The sequence below is a fragment of the Meriones unguiculatus genome, chromosome 9 (genome assembly GCF_030254825.1).
Source record: "Meriones unguiculatus strain TT.TT164.6M chromosome 9, Bangor_MerUng_6.1, whole genome shotgun sequence".
Classification (NCBI taxonomy): domain Eukaryota; kingdom Metazoa; phylum Chordata; class Mammalia; order Rodentia; family Muridae; genus Meriones; species Meriones unguiculatus.
In genome coordinates, this window is record NC_083357.1 from 98,019,094 (window position 1) to 98,041,304 (window position 22,211).

General features: G+C 45.2%; 1 protein-coding gene across 6 annotated transcripts in view; it reads right to left on the reverse strand.

The window, feature by feature from the left end:
* Tbc1d4 (TBC1 domain family member 4) overlaps positions 1-14,742 on the reverse strand; it is a 175,632-nt gene extending 160,890 nt beyond the window's left edge. For all 6 annotated transcript variants that reach the window (XM_021646990.2, XM_060391536.1, XM_060391535.1 and 3 more), the window contains exon 1: positions 14,245-14,742. In XM_021646990.2, coding sequence (XP_021502665.2) covers positions 14,245-14,742 — 498 coding nt within the window. The remainder of the gene's footprint in view (positions 1-14,244) is intronic.
* Positions 14,743-22,211: the final 7,469 nt, after the last annotated feature.

Here is a 22,211-nt window from a genome sequence, read left to right on the forward strand (position 1 = left end):
TCTGTTTAAAAGAAATGACTTGTGAGTTTATCCTCCACTCCAGGAACATAAATGAAATAGTTCTGGTGGAGAGGCGAACACGTTATGAGATGTGTTTATCAGGTCTGCGTCTTCAGGCCGGGCTTATTTATAGAAGCCAGGTTTCTAGGACTACGTCAGTCCTTACATATGTCAACTCTCACAACAGAGAAACACATATACAAGACATATACAAGACTTCATCAGTGAAGTAAAAGAGAACGCTGTTTAGAACAGATCGTTACTCTATCATCTGTCAGCTTGGTTGGATGGAGAGGGGGATTCATAGATCACACCTCTGTGTGCATCCTGGAGGTGGTTTTCAGGTTTCCCCAGATCATAAGGGCCCTGGATCTAATGAATGGCATGATTCACTGATGGGTTCAAAACTGGTATAGAGCATTGGGAGGGTGAGGCCTAGTTAGAGGAAGTGTGCCTTTGAAGGGCTGTCTTGACACAGGCACCTTCCTGATCCTCCTCTTTCTTTCTGGTCTCCATGAGGTGAACAACTGTCCTCTTCCATACTCTTCCTCCATGACGCTTCTGCCTTCTCACAGGCCTAAAGACAATGGAGCCATCTGACGCTGCACTGAAACCCTGACCTTAAATTAATCCTTCCTCTTTATGGTGATTTTCACAGGTGTGTTGTCATCACAACAAAAGTATGACTAATATAGAACCCATGATATGACTTAGTCTCTGGGCCCCTGCAAGGAATCAAGTGCTAAAGAAATGCAGGGATAAGTGTTCCTCAAAGGTAAACAGACTACAAGTAGGAGAAAATGCCCTTTGTGAAGGGGGTGGAGTTAGAAGAAGGGGCCTCTGCTTATAACAGCATAGAATCACTACAGCACCTTTTAGGAAGAGAGAAAGGAGGAAGAGAAGGACGAGATCCTCTCAAATTTAGCCTACAAAATATTTTCAGAATGTACTGAAATTATTTACTCAGGATGTGATTGCTCCGTGCTTACAATCACAGGATGTAGGAGAATTACAAGTTTGAGGTCAGACTGGGCCACCTAGGAAGACCCTGTCTCAAGAATACTTTTAAGTTTCACTTAAAAACATGCTTCATAATCCCACTTAACATTATATGTGGTATAATTTCTCTAAAATTATAAGTATCCATGTGGGAAAACACTATTATACAAATACATTACAACTGACATCTGTTTAAAATGATGATAACTAAAGGCGAGAAATTTAGGGCCACACATGTACTCTTAACAGTGGTACGCAATAACCTAACTGTGGATTTAATTTCCTGAGGACAGGGATCAATTCATACTGGTGTCACTGGATTGGAATGAACTCCTCCTACTGAACTAGGTCCTAGTCACACAACCATGAACAGACAGGAGCTTCTAGCATGAAGCTACGATTCCAAAGGTGGGGGTATCCACAAAAAATAACAAAACAATAATGTTTAAGTGTCAAAAATAAAATAAACAGCTGGCACAGAAGTGGAAAACTAAGGTACCAACCTAAATCAGCCAGTCATTCATTGGAACCCAATCAGAGGAAGTGACATTTGTCATTTAAGCAGAAAACTGAAGGGATAAGCCGATAAGCCAACAACAACCAAAAAAGGGGAAGCATGCAAAGGCTTTGAAACTATCTAAGAATGGGCTTGTTTTGAACAGGACAGCCAATCTGCATGTCAGAATTGGGGAGTATACAGATGAGTGAGATTCTATATAAGGCTCAGTCAGCCAAGACACACAACAAAGAATGTGCATATGGCCTGAGTTCAAAGCGCCTGGCTTTTATTTTCAAAGGACCACTCCTACAGCTCCACAGAAGGATGCTAATGGAAAGAAAGGACAAGAGTAAAGACACATCTCAACAAAAGATCACAGTCCCTACATCCAAGCTGAGGTAACAGTGATTAGAGGGATGTGAGCATATTAAAATAATTTCAGTGGGGTTGGGCGGATGGTTCAGTTGGTCAAGTGTCTGTCATGAAAGCATGTGGACTTGCCTTCACTCCCGAGCACCCATGAAAACAAGCCAGGCACAGTAACATACACACAGCAGCATTCCCAGGTCAAGAGAGGTGGAAACAGGAGGACTCTTGAGGTGTGGGGCCTGCCAGTCTACCTATATTGATGACCTGTAAGTTCAGTGAGAGACCCTGTCTTTAAAAAAAATAAATAAAAACAAATGGAGTGTTGTAGAGATGACTCAGCAGCTTGAATCTCACATTGCTCTCTTGCAGAGGACTTGAGCTCAGTTCCCAACCCCCACACTGTGACTCCCAACCATCTGCACCTCCAATTCCAAGGGATCCTATGCCCTCTGCTGACTTCTGAGGACAACAGGCAAGCATGTGGTTCACATACATGCAGTCAGAAAAACATTCCTGCCTATAAACGATAAAAAATATTTCTAAAGAAAATCAAGTGGGTCTGGAGAGATGGCTCAGTGGTTAAGAGCACTGCCTGCTCTTCCAAAGGACCTGGGTTCAACTCCCATCACCCACATGGCAGCTCACAACCTTCATACCAATGCACAAAGAATAAAATAAATTATTTAAAAAAAGAAAAAGAAAAGAAAGTGGAAGATGATTGAAAATGACAAAGGATGTCAACCTCAAGTCGACATAAATGTGTGCACACAAACACACACAATACGTGTGTGTGTGTGTGTGTGTGTGTGTGTGTGTATGCTTGCCTAGCATGAACAAGGCACTTGGTTTGCCTCAGAGCATTTAAAAATAAGTAGCATTTGGCCAGCCTGTCAGAGTATATCTATAATCCTAGGACTAGAGAAGAAGAGGCAGGACGTGCTCTAGATTGGGGCCAGCCTGTACTATTCTACACAGCCAGACCCTGTCTTAATAACACACACACAACACACACACACACAAACTTAGAAGCATAGTTGATATGACTTGTCTCAACCCAAAAGCAGGAAGTGAAAAGTCGGACTCAACATTAATGCCTGCTTCTGCAGCATCAGCTACAAGCTCAAGGGCAAACTCAAGTAAGCATTTGTAGCAGTGGTTCTTAACCGCCCGAACGCTGCAACTGCTTAGTACAGTTCCTCGTGTTGTGATGACCCCAGCCGTAAAATGATTTTCACTGTTGCTTCGTAATGATGACTTTGCTACTTTTATGAATCTTAGAGTAGTGTAAATATCTGTGTTTTCTAACGGTCTTAGGTGACCCCTGTGAGAGAGTAAGTCGACCCCCCAGGTTGAAAAACACTGACTGACAGCCAGATAAGAACGGGCTAAGCTGCAATGTAAAGTACTGTCAATAAAAATTCATGAAATGGATTTTAGAACATACATGGAACTTGAAATATCTGATCTGCCAGATCCTTGCAGAAATCATTTGAGTCTAAGCTTTCACTTAAGTAAGACAGGGATTTTTCATGCCTATTCTTTTATAAGATTGTCTAAGAGCAAAGGTCAGCAAATGTCTTCTGTAAGGAGACAGGAGAAGAGTGAGTTTAGGCTTCTGTCACAAGTGGTTCCTCAGATGGGTTTAAGAGGCCGGGATGTGGCTCAGTGAGTAGAAGACTTCCCTGCTGTTCGTGAAGACGTGGGTTTGGTCCAGTGGTGGCTCAAGCAATAATCCCAGATCAAGAGTTCGAAGTGTGTTGGAGGTCAGCCTAAGCTGTATGACAGACACTCTGTCTCAGAAAACCAAAACAGACAAGGATGAATTTAATCTTGTCATGTTTTCATTCTATTTATTAACATGTAACAATTAAAATTTTATATATCTTTCACAGTTTCAAAAAGAGTCATTATGTGTCAATTATCTTTCTGGTTGCCTAATCAGATATAAACTATTTGTTGGTAATTCTCATTTCTGTGACTAGTAATGCATTTCATTATCTCAACAGAGAGCAATTAACAGATTTCATTATCTCAACAGAGACGGACGACACCCAGAGGCCCGTCTGCTGCTTGCCGGCAGCAGGAGCCACCGCAATGTGCAAGTATGTCATGGGAACACAGGAGAGAAAGAGAACATATGAAGAGAAGTGGAACTGGAGACTCTAGGGTGGAGGGGAATAGCCTGATGTGAGTAGCTTGCCCTGCTGCCTACAGCTGTGATGAGGTCACAGTCAGTGCTGCCGCTGATGGCCATGTCTGGGATGGTGGCCATGCAGCAGTAGGGGTCTATGTGGATGGCCATGGTTCATGTTACCACCAAAGGCTATACGGATATCCCTGGTCTGGGCTGCCCATCTGGGCCCATATTGATGTCCAAGGGCTGAGCAGGGCTGGCCCCATCACTCACTGGCTGCAGCACTCTGGAGAGCTGGTCCCATCCGTGGAAGGCTACAGCACTCAGGGGAGCGGGCCCTGCACCTCACCTGGGCAGCACAGTAAAGCTAACCCTGGTTGGGGGAGAGGGGGAGTGGAGGCAAGGAAAGTGCCTCATGACAGCCCAAGGTCATGAGGTTGGGAGAGCTGACCCTTCTGGTGGCATGGACTTGGGACAGATAGGTCCACTCACCGTCCCCCTTCAGCCCCCATTGCCCCTCACCAGCTGCGGCAGCCAGGAACGCTGGCCACACTCAGGAGAAGAGGCCCTGCACCTTGCCTGGGCAGCACTGTGGAGCTATCTGGCTCTGGTGGTGTGGATGAGGGTGAGCTGGCCCCAAGGGCCTGAGAGTGGGAGAGATGTCCCTGCCCCTTGCCAGCGGCAGCGCCGGGTGAGCTATCTAGGGCAGTGATGGAGAGCTTGCCCTGCTGGTAGGGACGAAGGAGAGGTGACAGGAGACCAACTCAGGTAACACACAGGCCCAGATCCAGGGCTTTGAGTTGGCCCACCCCAACATCTACCTCATCTGTGAAATGCTGGAGATCCAAAGCTGCAGGAGCTCCGTGACACAGGACAACAGCTGTGTATTCAAGAGGAGTCCTGGGGACCATCTAGTACTGATAGGTTAGCAGAAACCAGAGGCCTAAAACCAGACCCACACACTGCAATGAACATTTGCAAGCAAAGATATGTCGACCAAAGATTATACTGTGGGGACAATGTGACACATTATAGCTTCCAGGATGAGATTTTTCTTTGCTTCATTCTGTTTAATTTTTATTTGATTTGATTTCATTTATTTTTGTTTTTCTATTTTCTTTTCTGGGGAGGTTGCAAGGGTCGAGAGTGGATACAAAGGGATGGGGAGATGAGTGGGACTGGGGTACATAATATGAAATTCACAAGGAATCAATAATAAGCTTTAAAAGATAACAGATGGTGTTGCTGTATAGACTATACGGCCACCCTTGTCTTGCTATTTTATAATTTCTCCAGGAAACTAGAGAACATTCGCCTCTGTAACCTGACTCAAATTAGACAAAAGAATTGTGAAAAGTTACATAGGGGTTCAGGCTCACTACCGTAGGTAGGCCAAGAGGGCTTTACAAAAAGTCCACATGAAAGCCAAAATAAAATCCTTATCCAGGGACTAGACAAATGCCTCAGCAGTTGAGAGCACTAACAGCTCTTCCAGAGGACCCAGGTTTGATTCCCAGCACCCACAGGGTCATTCTCAACAACCTGTAACTCCAGCTCTAGGGTTCTGATGTCCTCTTCTGGCCACTGCAGATACTGCACATGTGTGGGACACAGGCATAGACGCAGGTAAATCACCAAAAGGGCACCACTCTAGAAGGAGCCAGCTAAGGGCCACACAGCAGAAATGCCTCAGATGAAAGAAGGCAAGCATCCACATGTAGAAGGAAATCCAATCCAGCTGCAGAAGGCAGGGCATGAAGAGGGAGGAAACAGGCACTGAAAAGCAACAGGATTAGGACTCAGGACATCCAGCATACTAATGACTCGTAACAACCCACATCCTAAAGGCACACGTGTGGAGAACAAATGTCCAAACTATCATAATTCGACACCGAAATCTATCCCTCATCTCACCTGACCCCCCACCCTCAAGAAAAACAAGTATGAACACCCTCTTCTTTCAGCCAGAAGATAAAATTTCCACTCAGCACATCCCTTACCGGCTTAAGGCACCGATAAGGGAAGAGGCCAGAAAGCTGGGAGATTAAAAGTTTCCGTCAAATCCTCCGCAATAGGGTCTTACTTCTCACCTTGCCTTAAACCGTCAGCTCTGGAAAAGACTGAAAGGAACCAGGAGTAAAGAAACAGCCACACCGCCAGCCAAATGAACATGGGCCTAGGATCCACAGCTCCCAATCCTGAGGTCTGGGTACAACAGGAAGAGAATGAGACACTGAAGTGGGGAGCTCTGTTTGGTAACCCCTTCCGATGATGCAGACACAAGCTCCTGCCGTGTCTTCCAATCCTGACCCTGGTCCTGAGCAGCTGTGGGGTTTGGGACGGTTCCCCATCATAAGGCTAGTGCTACCTGGAAGCTGGGAAGCTCTGTGTTTGTCTTTCCTCCAGATACTGCAGTTCTGCCAGCTAAATGTCCACCTCAGGCCAGCAGGAGGACTGTACTATGGCTGGGATGAAACACCATGACCAAAAGCAAGTCAGGGAGGAAAAGGTTGATTTGGCTTGTTCTTCCACATCACTGTTCATCACTGAAGGAAGTCAGGACAGGAACTCGGACAGGGCAGGAACCTGGAGTCGGGAGCTGATGCAAAGGCCATAAAGTGGCGCTGCTTATTGGCTTGCTCAGCCTGCTTTCTCACAGAACCCAGGACCACCAGCCAGGGGTGGCACCACCCACAATGGACTGTGCCCTTCCCATCAATCACTAAGAAGCTGACCTACAGGCTTGCCTACAGCCAATTTTATGGTAGCATTTTCTCTGCTGAGATCCCCTTCTCTCAGATGACTTCAGCTAACTAGTCGGTGCGAGAATAAAACAGAAAGTGCTTACAGCCAACAAGAAGAGTATCTCTGGGCTTGACAGTGTAGCTCAGTGGTAGTGTTTGCCTACCACACAGAAGAACCTGTGTGCATGCACATGCGCACACACAGAGACAGGGAGAGAAAGAGAGAGAGTCTACGAGCTGGAGAACAGAGAAAGGGAAAGAGCTGAAAAATCCAGATCCTATTTTTGTAGTTCTCTGACTAGTGTATTTCCAAAGCCACTGACCACCAACTACAAAGAAGCAAAAAATGGCCCTGTTGAAATACACGGACAAATGAACTTAAAATCAGGTTCTATGCCGAAACCCTCGACAAGTATTCTCCGAGAAACAGTAAGGCCTCGGATTCTATGAAGAAAGAACCGGAAGGAATTAGCATTAACTTGTTTTTCTTAGTTCCAAGAGCATAATTTGCAAAACTTCTTTTAAGTCATTTTTGGAAAGTTCAAGAAGTAGATCCTTAAACACAACTAATAAAATGTTATTACTACTGTGATTTGTCATAAGTGGTCAATCTATAATTATGAAATATGAGGCCTGGTGAGCTGGCTCAGTGGGTTATAAGCAAGTCTGAAGAGCACGGCTCTCATACACACACAAACACACACTGAGAGATACACAAACACACATACAAACACACACACTCATGCAAGCACACACACTAATAATAATAACAATAATAATAAAGTAACTTTTTTGTTTTTGTTTTTGCTTTTGAGATAGGTTCTCAACTGTCCCGTAACTTGCTATGTAGGATAGGTAGTCCTTGAACTCACAGAGATCTACTTGCCTCTGCCTCCTGATTACTGGGATTAAAGGTGTGCACCACTATATCTGGCTATTAAGATTATTTAAAAAAAAAATAGCCATAATATGGCATTAGTCATAATGCAGTGTTCAAACATTTAATATCTTTGTAAAAACTTTTCAAAGAAGCTGGGCATGGTGGTACACAGCTTTACTCCTAGTTCTCAGGAGGCAGAGGCAGGTGGATTTCTATGAGTTCAAAGCCTGCCTGGTTTACACAAAGAGTTCCAGTTAAGCCAGGGCTATATAGCAAGAGCCTGTCTCAAAATACAAGATTAAAGTTAACATCTAAAAAGCTTTGATTTGGGGCATGGAGATATTGCTCAACAGTTAAGAGTACCTGACTGCTTCATTTCCCATCATCCACATGGAGGCTCCAAACCATCTTTAACTCCAGTTTCGGGGGACCCCATGCCCTCTCCCAGCCTCTGGAGGCACTAGGCACGTCACTGGTGAACATACATACATGCAGGCAAAACATCCGTACACATGAAGTGAAAACTAAGGTCAAAAGATTTTTATTTTAATTATGTATGTGGAAGGGCTGTTGTATGTGCATGTGACTGCAGGTGCTGGTGGAGGCCAAAGACAGATTTATATCCCTATAGCTAGAGTTGCAGGCTGTTGTAAGCCACCTGAGGTCAGGTGGGAGAAGTCGGGTCCTCTTCAGGAGTGGACAATACATGCTTTTAATGGTTTTTTTGTTTTTTGTTTTTTTGGTTTTGGTTTTGTTTTTTTTTTTTTTTTTTCGGGAGGAAAGGGACAGGGGGAACAGGGTTTCACTATGTAGTTCTGGTTGTCATAGAACTCAATACATCCAGCAAGTGGGCATGGAGCTCCCAGAAATCCACATGTCTCTGCCTCCCAAGTGCTGGGATTGAGGGTGTGTACCACAATGCCTGGTCCAGCACTGCATCCTCTTAACCACTTAGCCATCTCTCCAGGCCCAGCACCTACAGTCTCCAATTCGCACAAATATAGGCTGCTTTAATTATTTAAATGGATATAACACTAAAACTTTTTTTTTTTGAAGCACGGTCTTATATAGTCCAAGTTGGCCTTAAATTTGATAAGTAGCTGAGGATGACCTCACGCTCTGACCCTCCTATTTCCATATCCCAAGTGCTAAAACCTACCACTACACTGTCTGTGTGGTTCTGGGAAATGAACTCGGGGCTGCAAACATCCTAAGGAAGTATTCTACCAACGGAACCACATGCCCAGCCCCAAAACCTCCTCCAGGACGGAGAAACTGCAGTAAGGTTCTATGCATACAGTCTCTTTTTAAAAGGAGGTAAAGCTACGTATTTGCAGATTAGTGACCTAGCCTTGCTCATAAGAAACAACCAGGTATCCCACAAACCCAATTCACGCCAAACAGGATTTGTAAAGAGTTTGCACAGATAGATCCTTTTCTAATCCAGGTACCCAAGTTGGGCTGAAATGTGCTAAAGCTGTGGCACTCCTTCCATATCCCACTAGAGAGGCTTGCACAGATGGGGACTTCTGGAGGAACCATGACATACACTTAACCTCCTCTTCCTCTCTTTTGCACCTGAAAGACCTGTGCACACCAAGTCTTTCCAACTGAGTGCTTCTCCTGACACACATTCTTAACTCTAACCGAGGAAGAGGTGTGAACTCAAGAGGGCATATCACCATGGCAACTCCCCACAACAGACACAAGCTATCAGCTCAGCACTCCCATCTCTGAGATCACATGGAGATCCACCCTCAGAAAAGACATGTGAGCAGTCTGTAAAACATTAGCCTCGTCTGTCGGACAAGCCTCCAAATCAGTGGCCCAAGGCGAACACAAACTCCATAGCTGGCTGCCAATAATGTGAAGCCCATTCTGCACCTCTCAGTCCAGGTTTATAAATTGTTACATTTGGGTAATTTGCTAGTGGTGTCCTCTTTCACGATAAAAACTATCCCAAATCAATAAGCTATATGGTCATCCTCAAGGCAGGCCGGCATCAGAAAAAATGTGTAAGACAAAGCAAGGTAAGCCTACTGGAGATGTTTGCTCACCCACTGCTCTTGGCTGCCTTGTAGAATTTGCCCAGCAAATGCAGGGAACAGTAGGCTCCCTTACCAAGGAGCCTTCAGTCTCCACTTCAAATAAAGAACTTGTGACAAAGCAAACAGGAATCTTCTTTCCCATTTCAAAGGTATCCAGAACCTTAACCTACTGCGTATGAAGCCAACCTCCCAGGTGACAAAATTGCTGAACGTCAGCATGTCTGGCTGAAGAGTCACCACTTTGGAGCAAAGACAGCTGTCCCAACATTGCCCACTTAAAGGGTCACACGCAGTCAACTGAGGTGCTCCCAGGGAAATGTGGCACACTGGCAATGACTGAATTTCATTTGGAGGAACTTGGGAGCTACTTGAAACCAAACCTTCTGTGTGCTGCCTGACCCAAAGAGGGTTCTTAAGTGTTTAAAATATTTACCGATGCTTTACAATGTGAGGAGACACATACATACATACATGCATAGACACAGACAGATGTTTAAACTCCAATTTCAGCTTTTTCTTGAAAAGTCAGAATTTCAACGCTGAGTTTGCATCTATTATTGTAATTTAGTTTACACACAGCCTGAGTAACCCTCTGGGAAGGGACACCCCTGGTCATTTCCCTCACAGTCCTCATGCAACCCTCTTCTGGGGCACTGGAATCTGAAACTACTAGTTCTTAGCAGAAATGGTCTCAATGGCGACCACATCTGGCCCTTCAAACAAAAGATCTTCTGGCAGGAATTTGCTCAGTTCAGAGCAAATAAGAATCTATATGCCTCCCCTGTGCAGACTATCTTTTACAATATCAGTAGGTGCTATGAAAGTCGCCAAGCAATAAACTGCCCTACGTGACTGTGATTCCTATGAACCACAACAATGACCTACAGGGCAAGATATCTCTAACGGTGCAACAGTAGCACTCCTATGTTGGTGGTAACCAAGAGCTGTGTCATTGAGTTTGAGGCCTGCTCAGGAGTGAACTCTTGCCTAGTCCTGGAAACCTAGCCAACTACCCAAGGTGAAGAAGGTCATGGATCTTAGAGGTGAACCAACTGTATCACGACTTTACTAGGCCAGCACAATTCCTAACTGCATTCTAAAATGTATCCTTGCACTGCAGCGCTCACCCATTATGGAAGAAACTTCTCTTTGCAGAAGACAGAGGCTATTACAGAAAACCACAACTGGTCAAACGCAGAGAACAACTGGTTGTGGGGTGCCCAGCCCCAGTAGATACATCTACAACCCAACTCCTGCCACTAAAGCTCAGAGAACATTTTGGAAGAATAGGTAGAAAGATTGTATGAGCCAGAATAGCAAGAATCTTGTTGTGAGGTTGTGTCTACTAGAATGAGAAGCTACAACTATGAGACCTCAGCAATATGACTGCCCAAACGAGACCTGAATGATAACCCCAATAAAAATACTAAGGCAGAAGGGGGAAATCTCTTTGAGACCCGCCCCTGCACAAAGAACTACAAGCAATTAATAAGTGCTGAGAGAGAATCAGCCTTTCCCAAGGATGAGCCTCCCAACTGATCACCCAGCAAAAATGGCCAGCCCTCAACTCATACGTCTAATAAAAGAAACACTAAATGGACTCAGCAGGTGGGTGTGGCTGTGTGCAAGTGCATGCACACATGGAGCAAAAAGAAGCCATGAATTTGAGAGGGAGTGAGAAGAGATATAGAGATGAAGGGAGAGGACATACGAGGGCCTGAAAGGAGGAGGGAAGGGAAAATTATATAGCTATATTTTAATTTAAATGTTTTGTTTTGTTTTGTTTTGTTTTGAGATAAGAGTTTTTCTGTATAGCCCTGCCTGTCCTGAAACGCCCTCTCTAGACCAGGCTGGCCTCAGATGCGGAGATCTGCCTGCCTCTGCCTTTGCCTCTGCCTCTGCCTGCTAGTGCTGGGATTAAAAATGTATGCCACCACGCCTCACTTTAAAAAATCTTGGTATATATATATATATATATATATATATATACACACATATACATACCAAGGACTCTATACATATGTATATACATACCAAGGACTCATCTAGGAAATGTTTTTCTTTTATTTTATCAAAATCATATGGCCTTCACTGTCTTCTCTGAAGTAAAAGGGGAACAGGAGTGGAGTTGGGGTGCAATTAGCCTAAACATTTTATTCATAAACAATAACACATTCATTCTCTAACACTGAACTATATGTTGGACATAAATCCAAGGAATGACTTGTAATGGACTGAAAATCCATGCATCCAGAAGGGACTCGGCCACCACTGCTGACAGTAAACAGTGCCAAGACCTGCAATGAAGGAGGAAGGATATTTCACAGATCAGATCCAAAGAAAAAAAGTATAACATAAACCAGCCAGGGGCACCGAAGTTCTCTAAAGGCCTGGAGACTGTAAGGTACTCTTCCTTATTGCCAGGACCAGAACACTGTATTAGAATACAACAAAGATAGTGGTAATCTCAGGAACTTTCCTATTTCATTTGTGAAATGAGTTTTAAATAAAGACATATTAAATGAACCTCACTGGCCACCCACGGTAGGGAATTTCAAGTCATTTGCAGTGAAGTATTCTGTTGCAAACCTAACAGTGAACACAAATTAAAATTGCCACCTGGAGGCCTCAACCCTACACAAAGAACTACAAGCAGATCAGGAATGCTGCGAGTGCAAGAAACAGTCTTCTCCAGGAAGAGCACACCAACTGGTTATCCAATGCCCTGAAAACATACATATAAGTAACAGTATACAGACTGAGCAGGTTGTATATACCTATGTGTATATATACGTGTGTGTGTACATATACACATATATATGTATATACATTCAAAACTAACAATTAAAGAAAAAAATAGAAGACATGAATTTGAAAGAGAGGCAAGAGGGGTATATGGGAGGGCTTGTAGGGAAAAAAAGAAACGAGAAATGATGTTTTTTACAATCTCAAAAATAAAAGAAATAATAATAATAGTAATAATAATAAGGTACTCGCCCTCTTCACATTACCAGTTCTGGTTGTTTAAGGCATTTGTCTCTCAGGGACTGGCATGGCAGCCAGCGCACTTCCTGTTCTTCCAGAGGAGCGGAGCTTGGTTCCCAGCACCTAAAAACCGCTGTACCACAGCCCCTCAAGGGGACCCAAAGCCCTCTTCTTGCCTCCTCAAGCACAAGTTTGTACACACCCACACTCACAAACACACAAATAAAATGATCTCTAAAAATAAAAAATATGTTTTCCTTTTAAAAAGTCATGAAAGAAACTGCAGTTTTATTACAGGACCTTTATGGAACGCTATCAAACAGTTCTTAAAAATTCCATTTTGGAATGAGAATAAAATAAGGGCTTATTATAGGCTGTTTTTCTCATCTATCCTTAATTTCCCAGCTACCAGAAGAATACCCTGTGGTAGAACCTGAGACTTTAAAAATTGTTTATTTATAGTTAGTCAACACTCCTTTTCCTAAGAACCTCAATCACTTTGAAGATACAAATCATTTTTTAGAAAACAGCAGAGGGGTGGGGCTTTAATATTGCAAAGCAAACAAACACAGAGCACACACACACTTCTAAGCCTGTGTCCCAAGGTACAGTTACTGTAAGTTTTTCTTTCTGTTAGATCTGTGCTTCTCAACCTTCCAAATGCTGTGATCCTCTAATATAGTTCCTCATGCTGTGGTGATCTCCAACCACATTATTTCGTTACTACTTCACAAATGTAATTTTGCTACCATTATGAACTGTAACGTGTATTTCTGATATTCTGGCGACCCCCAAGTTGAGAACTAATGTTTTAGTTAGCCCTGTACCTGTTTATTACGAAAGTCAATTTATTAATAGAGTCTATTTAGTAATAGAACACTTCAAGTTAGTAAACTCTGGAGAAATACTGGACACTAACCTAGAAGAGTAATATTCTTTTTAAGACGACACTTGGAGCCTCCTCGACAACCCTGACTTTTAAGCTACTCAAGCATGCATTTACTGTCTCAGTGGGTGCGAAAACAACAGACTCCAAATTCGCAGAATCACACTTGGCTGATAATCTCCTGACAGTTCTAGACTTTGCTCTGAAATCACACCCTCCAGACCCGGATACCCGGAGGTGCTTTTGGTGACTGGGATGCGCCGACCTAACAGGTATGAATGCAGGACTAACGGGGCTGAGAACCAGTACCGCGCCTCTAGGAAGCCCGCTGTCTCCGAGGCTTCCAAGAAACACACACTTGCACTCAGGCACACATTTGAGGAAGCCTGGCAAGCCAGCACCAGTCACCAGGATCCTCCTGGGACCCGCGCTTTTCCTTGAGTCCTCCGCAGACTTGCCATCTGGACCACTCTGCGCCTACTTCCCTGTCTCCCGCTCGGACCGGCCAGCTGGTCCCGAGGCTAACCCAGCCACCAATCGCTTTCTCTCCCACTCCCAGATCCCAAAACGGAGCGCGAGGGGGGTACCCGAGCGCGCCACGTGGAGCGCGAGCCAGCTTCCAGACAGTTCTTACGAGAGGGATCTCGGCCTCGCCGGTCCCCGCTGCCCTGGTCCCGCCCCTCGTCCCCCCAAAACTTGCCTGGTTGGGGTCGGTGGCGCGGAAAACGTGGCAGGCCATCTGGGACTCGGGGTCGTCGGGCTGCGCCTTAATCAGGTAGGCGAAGTAGGTGAGGTCGTGACTGTTGTGGATGAAACGCGAGATGTGCTGAGCCTTGTGCTCGAAGATGAACACCCCGGTGCTGGGCTGCGCGACCCCGGAGCCGGCGCCCCCGCCGACCCCGGCCCCCGGCGCGGGGACGCAGCGCAGGAAGGGCGCGCTGAGCACCAGGAGCACCTCGCGGGCCGGGGACGCCCCGCAGCCGCCCGCCTCGGGCTTCTGGCTGCGCCGGCGGATCTCGGCCATGAGCCAGGGTAGCATGGGCAGCGTGGTCCTGCGATCCAAGCACGACCCTCCCACGTACCACAGCCGGAAGCGCTTGTCGCCGGGCTTGGCGGCACCTGGCTGCGCTTGGGGAGCCGGCTCGGGCTCCAGGGGGTGCGGGAACGGCTCATCCTGAATGCAGCTGGGCGACTCCATAACTCGCGCCCAGCGAGGGCGCCGCGCCCCCGACTCTCACTCTGCAGGCTCCGAGGACACTGCTAACTGCCGCCCCAGGCCCCGCGCCTGCCTCGGTGCCACCAGCCCTTCAAGTCCGTGCTTCAGCGGCCCTGCCCCATGCGACACTTCCCCGGGCGCGGATCCGAGGCTCCGGCTGCGGCTCGGCAGACAGGCGGGAGAGCGGGGCTCACGCGCGCATCCCCCTCCCTGGAGCTCGCGCCCGGGGGCTCGGCCCGTCCTGCCGCCGCCCGCGCTCGGGGACCACAGCAGCCGCGCTCTCCCGCTCCCGCAGCCCGCTGCGGCCGGCGCGCTGGCCCAGCGCTGGCGCTGCAAGGCTGGGCGGAGAGCGGGGCTGTGGGCGGGAAGGGGTGACTCGGGGCGGAGCTGACTCCTAGTAGGGTGACCGGCTGTCACCTGGAAGGTCAGGGGTGCCGGGCTGCGGCCCGCTCGGTCCCGGAGAACTACTCCTGTGGAAAATAACAAAAACAAACGTGGCCTCGTGCGGGCGGCTCCTCCAGCCACCGACTGTGCAGCCCGGCTCACTGCTCCTCCTCCGGGGTTCCCGTCCCTCCCTCGTTCCTTCCTTCCTTCCTCCCAGGCCGCTACTTTCAAGCCGGCTGCTACTCCGCCTCCGGTCCGCCGGCGCACAGCTTCGCCTGCAGAAGCCGAGATCTGAGGTCGCCTCCCAGCCTCTTCCTCCTGCCTCCGCCCCTCACCTCGCCTTAGGGGGCAGCCTTACCCAGCCCGGCGCGGGCACTTTCCAGACCAGCCTGGCCTCTCCTCTCCTGGAGACTCTGCTGCCCCCTGGAGAGGAGCCACTCGCTGTTGGGGCTCCGGGATTTTGTTTTTAAGCAATATTTGCTTGGTTTTATTCCGTCTGAGGAAAAAAAAAAAAAAAAGCCCGAATATTACTATATCCTGCATCCTTTTTCCCCAGTCTCGAGGACGGCTCGTGTTTTCAATCACAATTTTATGATAAAGTAGTAAATTCTAATATTCGCTTTAAATTTTGGCAGTTTAATATGAATCTTCCCATTTCTTAATGCAGCTAAGTTCTTAAAATATAAAGAAGTTAAACTTTACGTATGTCCACTTCAGAGTTAATGCAGATTTCTTCCCTATTACCTATTGAGAATGCATATTTCAAAAAGTGTTTCAGAGATAACCTGATTATTCTAAGTTTAAAAGAGAACAGTAGTAATGTAATTCCTTCTCCGTTTTAGCAGATTAAACTGGTTTTGTTATTGCTGCTGCTGTGTGTTTGCTAGTGTTTTAAGTTAAAGTCTCCCTCCTGGATAGTACAGGTTGACTTAGAACACTCTGTCCTCCTGCCCCAGTGTATCACTATCCTAAATGAACGCTCACACTCTCTTTATATCCTTACTGCATGATGAGGAACGTGTATGAGAGAAACAAAATAAAGGCGGAAACTTTAAACTTACTTTCTTTTCCAGGTGTTTAGAAGAAAAATAAAAAACTGCAAATGTTTGTTTGTTTATTTGTTTGTTTTGTATTTAGTGGTCTTGTTGTTTTCTCTAGCCTGTGGACATTTGGCTTCCTGTACATCCAAAATCAATAGGGTCAAATACGCAACACTTCTGGGCCACCATGTAGCTGTCCTCTTGTTAATGACCGTCTACGCTCCAAGATGGAGATGTTATTGATTGGTGTAAGTCATTTATTTTAACACTTAAAAAAAAAATGCCTTTGTGCACAATGCAACCCAAGTCTTCAAGGAGCAATGACACATTCTGAGAACACAAATAAAGACACCCTAAGACCATCACAGAAGCTTTCTTATACAGATCTTGTTTCCCTAGGCTGCACATCTGAGACTTGTGAAAGAGAAAGAATAAAGACATGGCTGAAATATAGAAGCCATATAGATCCCACCAAATCAATCAGCGTGTACACTAGGACTGTGTTTGAAGCCCAATAGAGCCAATTCCTACTGGCAAAAAAAGTTCAAACAACAAAGAATAAACTTTCAGTGGTTGGCAAGAAAACAGAGATATTGTCTTCTAATGTATAACAAGCTGATAAATATGTTGCTTCCTGCTCTGGAGCCCTTGGCCCATACTTTATTTCAGTGATGTTTACATTTCACTTACTAATATTATTACTGCATGGGAAGATAGTTCTGTCTGCCCTCTTGAAGTTAAACATGGTCATGGGTTGTGACATGTGATCAGAAGTGACTTGAGTCATATCTGAAGTAGAAGCATTTAGCTGAAAGTAGAATAGTGGAAAGTCGGCCCCCTCTTGCTCTCCAGCGGCCATGGTGAAAAGAACACATCCATATGGAGGTACCTCGTGGTCAGAGAAGACCAGAAGTCTGAGCCAGCACTCTGTGGACAGCTGTCCTGGAAAATGCCAGGAGCAAGATAGACTCCTCACACATGTAATAAACTCTTAAGCCATTGAGATTATGGGTGTATTTGTTTCCTTATTAACCTGCCCTAGCCTGTCAAATAAAATGCATATTCACTAATACACACTGATTATAACTTGTTTTATAAATGCTGATGGAGTTAACTCAGTAGTTACATGAACTAAAGGGTGAACTATTAGCATCTTACAATTACTCTTTCACCTCCAGAACTTACACAAAAGCACTCAATTTTGTAATCATCACTTGAATTTTGAAGACAATATGCAGCTATAACATACAGGACTTATTTCTCAGAACATGTAGGTGTGCAGTGTTTACTATGCACTGAGGCAGACCTCCGCCGATGGCCCCAGTCCTTCCACTCTGAACCCCAGCTACTCCTCCAAGTGAAGGCCCAAATAATATGTACACAGACAGCATTTCCAGAGACCTGGCCAAAGTCTCTTGTCTGGGGAATCTTATAGAAATCTGTACCTAAAATACCCAGAAGTGACCATCTACCATCCCAAATTAAATTGTGCCTTTAGGACTAAAAAACTGTCAGGGGCACTCAAACCCTTAAATAAATAACACGTGAGAAACACAAGGCTTTGAATTAATGCAATGGTGTAATATTAGAAAGGTTTGAAGGTGTGTTGTAGCCTTTTACCCTGACTTCTTCCTCCCAAATACAAGGGCCTCCCTCTCCTTCCTCGCTTTCCATCTCTTCTTTCTCTTACACACGTGTGCATACACACACACACACACACACACACACACATTTGCTGTCCACATACACATGCGCTTTTATTTCCTGCCTAAAATAAAGATCCAAGGTTGGAGATCTGGCACTTTTGAATCTACGTAAAGCCAGGAACAATAAGAGTATGTGTTTCCAGAAGCTCATTGACCAGCCAGGCAAACAACAAAGAGACAATTTCAAACAGAGTAGAAGGCAGAGACTAACACCAAGGTTGTCTTCTGACCTCTAAACATGTTCTGTGGCATGCATATGTGGACACACACACATCATATACAACAAAAGATTAAAAATAATAAAGATAAATAATTTCATGTCTATGCCTTTATGAAGTTTCACCAGTCTCTTCCTCTCCAACTGCCTTCTCTTTCTGTCACCACACACAGTCTTCCATCCTTACTTGAACTCCCTTCATTCTTCAAGATCCAGTACAAAAGCCCATCTTCTGACATTATGCTTGCCCTGCCACAGCTGCTAGCTGCTTCCCTTTGCTCCCTTTCCTGTGCGTCCCACTAATATAGCATAATATAAGTATAATCTTACTACATTCTTCATAATTACCAAGTGGCTCTCTGTGTTCCTGAAATAAAGTGACGCCATCAGGAATGGTATCATTGGGGGAGGGGGTCCAGGAATGAAGTCATTTTCTCTGCTGATTTTAAGATTTAAAAAGGCAAGAAAGACAAGGTCAGAGCAACCAGCCAAACTGTATTGAAAATGAAAACACATACACAGCGCAGCACACAAAGAGACACACACCCCCATGCAGGGTGGGGAACCAGAGCTGGCAGCCAAATCTTCCCACATAACAAAGATTCTTGTTCTGTGCATCAGTTGGACCCCCTTTCTCCCTCCAAGTTAGCCTTTGGGCTTTTGCTGGAGGACTAAATAATGTGAACAAAGACAAAGTTTGATTGGCTCCCACGAGAGGAGCCTGGCAAGAGACATGAAAACAATTCCTACTTAGGGGACAGTGTGGGGGGTGTGGGGGGAGGACTGGAAGGTCACTCATCCTAAATGTGATCACGCATTTATTTACCTTAGGCCTTCTTTCCATGTCTGTGTGATTCTTCGTCCCACAAAGAGACTAGCCTGAAAGAAGGGTTTGATTTGTCTCACATTTCTCTCCCACAGTAGCACAGTAGCTGATAATTACTGGGTACCTAATAAGTATTGAATGAGTAAAAGAGTTGAATAAGTAGCTAATTAGAACTTAAAAAAAAAAAAACAAAGAGTTTTACTATCACAGAGGTAATATGCCAAATTCTTAATTAGATAATTTCTGGTTAACAGATAGATCCACTAGATAATTATAAAGCTTAGAAAAGAAAACAATGCCTTCCTAAACGATGGTGACATTCTAACAGGGGATAGCACATGCCTTTGTGATTGGCTGGGGTTTTGAAATATTAGCAGGGATTCCCTGTTCTCTGTGACCTTGCCCCGGCCCCAGCAGCTGGGTCGTTCTATGTCCTTACTTCAGGGAAAGGATGACACAGCAGAATGCAGAGAACAAAAGAGCTCATTCTTAGCATTCATCTTCAAAAGCCCAGAAGCTGGCAAAGGCCAAGAAAAAAAAATTTTTTTTTCTTGCTCTAGATAATAAAAAAAAATTTCCAAACTTGGAAGATGGAAAGACAAAATGTAAGAGGGTTTAAGTGTTGTGGGTCTGCTGAGAGGCACTCTTTGATCTGTCTCTCATGGGTAGGCTAATGAATGGGAGCTGTAGACCCCTAAAGCTGAAGGCTTGCTACTCTCCCCAGGCTAAGCCCAGAAATATGCATTTTCCCATCCCCACCATGGATAAGAAGCAAGAGGGGAAGGTATAGGCTGAAGACTAGAAGCAGCCTCTGGAAAAAAACATTTGTCTTGCATGGCAAAGGAACTGCAACTTATTTATTTTATCATGCAGCCCTGGGTGGAGTGCAAAGACAAGCCAGTCCAACTTGCTGTCACAAGGAAGAGAGGGAAGGAGACAGGAGGAAAGGGGACAGGGGGAGGAGAAGGAGGAAGCGGGCAGGAGGAAGAAGAGGAAGAGGAAGAGAAGGAGAAGGAAATGAGGAAGAGTGCAACTCCTGGATTGTGTAAGCTGCTGCCATGGCTACAGCTACTAAGACTTAACAATAAAGGGACAGCCTCATTTCTTTTTCCCCATCCCTCCATTTCTTTCTGAAACATTCTGCCATGAAGCTTCAGACAGGAAGGAAGGAAGAAAGGAAGACAGGCTTCAGTAAAGGAGAGGAAAGTGACATAGAATATGTAGTATAACTGAATTCTTGAGTCACCGAGTAAGTTTGATTTATTTCCATCTACATACAGTCTGCCTGATTATCATATCATATTAGTTACTTTTCTGATAAACCACCATGACCAAGGCAACTTAGAAGGGTTTTATTTGGGCTTACAGTTCCAGAAGGACAAGAGTCCATCACGGCGGGGAAAAGCTGAGAGCTCCCATCTTGAACTACACGCACAAGCACAGAGGGTGAACTGCAAGTGATATGAGTCTTTCAGTCTCAAAGACCAGTTACATACTTCTGCCACCAGGCTGCCCAACGTAAGCCTCCCCCTATTCATTGTTCAAATGACCAAGACTATGGGGAGCATTTCTCATTCAAACCATCACATTCCACTCCCTGGCCTCCTTGGCATGAGGCCATATCATAATGCAAAAACACCTTTGGCCCAACTTCAGAAGTCCCCATAGTCTTTCACAGTCTCGACATTGTCCAAAAGCCCAGAGTCTCTTTTGAGACTCAAGACAATCTCTTATTTGTAATCCTTCATAAAATCAAAAAGAAGGTATATGCTTCCAACATATAATGGCACAGAATATATATTCCTCTCTGAAAAAGGAGTGAAGACATAGTGAGAAATACTGTACCAAAACAAACCGGATGGGAAAGCACAAAAGTTACCATGTCCTATGTCAAAGGACTTAGGTATCTCTGTCCCTCCAGCCTTACTTCCTGAAACAAATACCTCTCAGGATGATTCCAGCACCTGTATGCAGCCCTCCTTATCAGATATCCCATGGATGTGGCATCTCCTACCCCTTGGAGGCTCCACTGCAACTCCGGCTTCACCTTCACAGCTTTACGAAATAGCTTCCTAGGGCCTTCACACAGAGACACTCCTGGCACACACTGGTCTCAGCCCACTCTCTGAAACCACAGAGGACGTACCCCCTTCACGCTGGCATCCTTCATGCTTCCAAAGCCAGCACTGTGTGGGTGGCACTATCGAGTTTTTCAGCAGCTTGGGATGGACCCCGAACCTCTTGGATCCCATGAGCAGCAGAACTTTTTATTCAGTTGCTTTCTAAGAACAGAAGAGAAAGGATAACTAGGTTGGTATCTTGCCCTGGGGTTCCCTTCCCTATTCCAGAGGTCTCTCCTTACATAAAGGCGCTAATTTTACCCAGGCCTGGTAGCTCATGCCTTTAATCCTAGAACTCAGGAGACATAGGCAGGCAGATCTCTGAGTTCCAGGGCAGCCTGGTCTACAGAGCAAGTTCCAGGACAGCCAGGGCTACACAGAGAAACCCTGTTTTAAAAAAGTAAAACAAAAGATACTCATCTCCTTGACCCTTTCCACGCAAGCCTTTGCTGCAACGTTAAGTTTCCTGTGCTTCTTTTCTCCTCAAACTGTATATTTTGCATTTCATTCTCTCTAACTTGCTCTTTTTCATTGTACATATGCATAAGGGGTGTCAAAAATAACCGTGCCACAGATTTGATGCTCCCTTGTAATTCTTTCTACCAAAGAAATCAGTTTCTTACTTTTTAATTTACCTTCTTACTTTTTAATTTGGCCTGTTAAGCTCTGCTTACAGAGTTCAACCATTTCCCTAGTCCAAAGTTTCAAAGTCTTCCTCATTCTCCCAAAAAACCAATATGGTCAGCCTACTCTCTGTACTACTGTCTTAGTTATTTTAATGTTGTGTTCAAACACCGTGACCAATGCAACTTAGAAGGAAGGAAGTTTATTTGGGATTATTGTTCTAGAGGTAGAAGAGTCTATCTTGATAGGGAAGCATGACAAGCAAGTGCAGCAGCAGGAGCAGGAAGCTGAGAGCTCGCATCTTCAAATTCATGCAGGAAACAGAGCACAAACTGGAAGTGCCGTGAGGCGTTTCACCTCAGAGCCCACCCCCCAGATACATACTTTCTCTAGCAAGGTTTTACCAACAAAACATCCCCAAATAGCACCACCATCTGCAGACTGAGTGTTCAAATGATCAGCACAAGGAGGAACAGTTCTCATTCAAACCACCATGTGTACAAATGCTAGAGAAGACAGATAGAGGCTTCAAAT